This window comes from Sinohyriopsis cumingii, chromosome 14 (assembly GCF_028554795.1).
Source record: "Sinohyriopsis cumingii isolate HCF-2022 chromosome 14, ASM2855479v2, whole genome shotgun sequence".
Classification (NCBI taxonomy): Eukaryota; Metazoa; Mollusca; class Bivalvia; order Unionida; family Unionidae; genus Sinohyriopsis; species Sinohyriopsis cumingii.
In genome coordinates, this window is record NC_142974.1 from 126993098 (window position 1) to 126997544 (window position 4447).

General features: G+C 36.7%; 1 protein-coding gene across 1 annotated transcript; it reads right to left on the reverse strand.

Moving 5' to 3' along the window:
• Positions 1-2194: 2194 nt before the first annotated feature.
• On the reverse strand, positions 2195-4107 carry LOC149784802 (uncharacterized). Its single transcript, XM_089932816.1, has one exon. The coding sequence runs from the start codon at positions 3699-3701 to the stop codon at positions 2664-2666; it is 1038 nt and encodes a 345-aa protein (XP_089788942.1). The 5' UTR covers positions 3702-4107; the 3' UTR covers positions 2195-2663.
• Positions 4108-4447: the final 340 nt, after the last annotated feature.

Genomic DNA, 4447 nt, shown 5'->3' on the forward strand with positions numbered 1-4447 from the left:
ACCCCAAGTTCTTTCCCAGAGGGCCAGTTGGTTCAGGTCTTCTTGAAGGATCTCACAGTCCTTGGAGACATTTATTAACCGGTAGACTATACAGTCATCTGCAAAAAGTCTTGTGTTGGATTTGACGCTTGCAGGTAGATCATTGATGAACACCAGGAAGAGTATGGGACCCAAAACACTCCCCTGAGGTACCCCACTCACAACTGGTGCTGGGTCTGATGTTGCTCCATCTACTGTAACTCTCTGCGATCTGTCTGATAGGAAATCTCTGATCCATTTATGTGTGTTACCCCTGATGCCATAATGGTCCAACTTACTGAGAAGTCTTTCATGGGGGACACGATCAAAAGCCTTACTGAAGTCAAGGATTGCAAGGTAATACTGCTTCCCTCTGTTTAAGGATTTTGGCGACACATCCACTCGGGTTATGAGCTGTGTTTCACAGCCTTGTCTGGCATGGAAACCATGCTGGCAGTCTGTTAGAATGTTGTAGCATTCTAGATGTTGCATCATGTCGCTGACTATGATGTGTTCAAGTATTTTGCAGCAGATACATGTAAGGGAGACCGGTCTATAATTGCTGGACTTGAATCTTTCTCCATTTTTGAAAATAGCTGTAACGTTTGCTGTTTTCCAGACATCAGGGACATAACCTGTTGAGAGGCACTTCTGGTAAATGTAACTCAACTATGGTGCACACTCTTCTGCTAGATCTTTCAGGATCCTTGCTGGAATCATGTCTGGTCCTGTAGCTTTCTGTGGGTTAATTTTCCGCAACACCTTCTACAGTAACTTGCATATCAGGCATTGGTGGGTAACGATCTACATGTAGGCTTGGTAGATCACTCTTATCCTCTTGTGTGAAGACTGCCTGGTATTGACGATTCAGTATGTTAGCCTTGTCGGATGCCTCTGAATGTAGTTTCCCGTGTTCCTTGAGTGGTGCCACACCACAGCTGTCTCTACGTAATGACTTAATGTAGTTCCAAAATCTCTTCTGCTTATTTGGTTGTTGTTCTTGATATGGGTTACTGACTTCTATCAAGTTTTCAATATATCTCCAGTAAGCCTGCCGTTCTAAACATTGTGATCTTGCTTTTGCTTCTTTGTATAGTTTCCAATCTCTTGTTTTTCCTGTTGTTTTCTGTCTTGCAAACAATTTGTTCCATCTTCTGTGTTGGGCTCTAATGGCTTTGTCTATCCAAGGTTTGTTTGTTTTGTTTCCAGATAAGGTCTTAGATGGTAAAAATTTATCCATTAACCATTTGATGTTCTCCTCAAACATTTTCCATGTGTCATTTGCAGAAAGGTTATCTGTTTCACGTATGAATGATTCTTGTAATGACTTAAATTCTTCACGTAACTGGCCATGGTATGCATTCCTGTATTGGAAGACTTTACGAGCTGCTTTCTTCACTTTCATTTGTCGTAGGCTGGACTCTATGTAAACTGAATATTTAGTCTCCAGTATGCAGTCTCTTGTGTCTCTTGAAAGCACTAATTTTCCCAAATACTTCACCACAAATTTCACATTTGAATGATTTATCTCCAGTATGTATCCTCATATGCATTTTCAAAGAACCTCTTTGGATAAATAATTTACCATAAATGTCACATTCGAATGGTTTATCTCCAGTATGTATCTTCGTGTGGTTCTTCATATGTGTACTTCATGCAAAAGTCTTGCTACAAATTTCACATTTGAATGGTTTATCTCCAGTATGTATTTTCATGTGGCTCTTCAAGTAAGTATTGAGTCCAAACACTTTGCCACAAACTTCACACTGGAATGGTTTATCTCCAGTGTGTATCATCATGTGCACCTTCAGATGAGTATTTCGTCCAAACATTTTATCACAAACTTCACCTTTGATTGGTTTATCTCCAGTATGCTTCATCATGTGCACCTTCAAATTATTACTCTGTGTAAACATTTGATTACAAATTCCACATTTGAATGGTTTATCTCCAGTGTGTATCATCATGTGCATCTTCAAATGACTATTGTGTCAAGTTTTACAGGATAAAAAAGTGCAAAATTTCTAAAAACGAACAGTCATGTTTGTTAAATTTAATTATGACTGTACCCAAGGAAGTATGACTACAATAATAAATAAGTTTTCTTGGAAAGCATTAAACCAATACAGACTGGGAACAAACAACATGGAAAAATGCAAAGCAGAAAGAACTAGTATAAAGAAATCAAGAAGATATTTATTACATACCAAATGAAGAAATGATAGTTACAAATTGCCCAAAACAATCAAAGACTGGAATTCATTAACACAAATACTATTCACAACTGATCATACATTTTTCAAAAGAAATGTGGACATATATTTGCTTTTGCAAAATAAGTTTTTGGCGCAAATGTTTATGATGGTTGGTGCAAAGATGTCATTTTCATTTACTAGCACAGAACAATACGAGATCAAGGTACCCATCTAAAATGGATTATCACCAGCATGTATCCTATGCATGTACCTTAACATGTATCTTGTGTATGTATCTTTACATATGTCCAATATACATATCTACTTATGTATCCAATGTATGTACCTTCACATCTCAATTAATTATCTCTAGTATGAATCCTACTATGTCTCCTCAAAACAGAACTCTCCTTACACAACTTATCACTAACTACGCATCTGATTCAATAGTTAATCTCCAGTATGTATTCTCAAGTGAGTCCTCAAGTACCCTTTTCGTTGGAACATTTTATAACAAATTTCACATTTAAACAGCTTTTCTCCAGTATGTATCCTCGTATGCCTGTTCAACTCACTACCCTCTATAAACATTTTATTACATACTTCACATTTGAATGGTTTATCACCAGTATGTATGTTCTTGTGCCTATTCAAAGCATAATTGGTTGTGAACTTTTTATCACAAACTTCACAGTTGAATGGTTGATCTCCAGTATGCATTCTCATATGAGTCTTTAAGTTCCCATTTTGGGTGAACATTTTAGAACAATCTTCACATTTAAATAGTTTTTCTCCAGTATGTATCTTCACATGCTTGTTCAACACACTACTCTCTCTAAACATTTTACAACAAACTTTACATTTGAATGGTTTCTCTCCAGTATGTAACCTAATATGCGTCTTCAAAAGACTGTTGAAGCTAAAAGACTTAGCACAAAATTTACATTTATATGGTGTCTCTCTAGCATGTGTCATCAGGTGCGTCTTCAAAGTACCAGTGTGCCTAAACCTTTCATCGCAAACTTCACATTTGAATGGTTTATCTCTAGTATGTAGTCTCAAGTGAGTCTTCATGGTACTACTTTGGGAGAACGTTTTATGACAAACTTCACATTTGAATGGTTTCTCTCCAGTATGTATCCTAGTATGGCAGATCAGATCTTTACTCTGTCTGAACATTTTATAACAAACTTCACATTTGAATGGTTTATCTCCAGTATGTAACCTACTATGCGTCTTCAATGCACTGCTGTCGCTATACAATTTATCACAAACTTTACATTTATATGGTTTATTTCCAGTATGTATCCTCATGTGATTCTTCAAATTAAAACTGTGGATGAACAATTTATCGCACACTTCACATTTGAATGTTTTATCACCAATATGTATCTTCATGTGCCTCTTCAAATAACAAATCTGCCTGAACAATTTATCACAGACTTGACATCTGAATGTTTTATCTCCTGCATGTGTTGTCCTGTGCATCTTCAAATCACTACCGTCCCGATCACGATTGAATGCTCAGTCTCTAGTATTTGCGTTAGAGCCTAGAAGCAAAATTGTTCCATGCGTAAGGAGTTTAGTCTCAATTCTTTTCCATATACTGTCTTTACATCCAGTCAGATGGTGAACTTGACAGTATATAGATGGTATATAGTTCGAAAAAGGAAAGGGACGTAACTCGAAATTACGCACGAATTCCGCGAAGCTTTCACCTTCAGTAAGACTCGCGGTACTAATTCAATGCTTATAGTAAAACTATGCCAATACATTTAAACATTGAACAGCCATAACATTTCTGAGTTCTCATGATCCAACTTTACTTATTACTATAGACAGTTTTTGTGTAGAGAAAACTATATTACCTGCGGTATATTCTGCAACTACATGTGTTTGAAACATATTCTTTCAGTACCGAACAAAGAGTCATGTGATGATTTCAGCAACGAGTATTTCAGCTTCAAGGTTGTCAAGGGACTGAACTCCTATCTATAGAACAATGTCTCTGCAAAAAGGATTTTTTTTTTTTCCTTCTGGTGATTTGTGTTTATTATTGCTTTTTGCTTTTTGGGGGGTGGGGGGGTGGTTTTTGTTTTACAGTTTTTCTTTGTTGTTGTTTTAACACAAATTAAGTTACAACTAGAAGAAGCTCTCAACATAACACTTTTCTTAAAATCTTAGTTTATTATCAATCAATCCTCGCCAGCCCAACATTTATATCTCCTCTCGGT

Coding starts and splice junctions, on each gene's coding strand:
- LOC149784802 (XM_089932816.1), bottom strand. CDS start 3,701: ATGCACAGGACAACACATGCAGGAGATAAAACATTCAGATGTCAAGTC.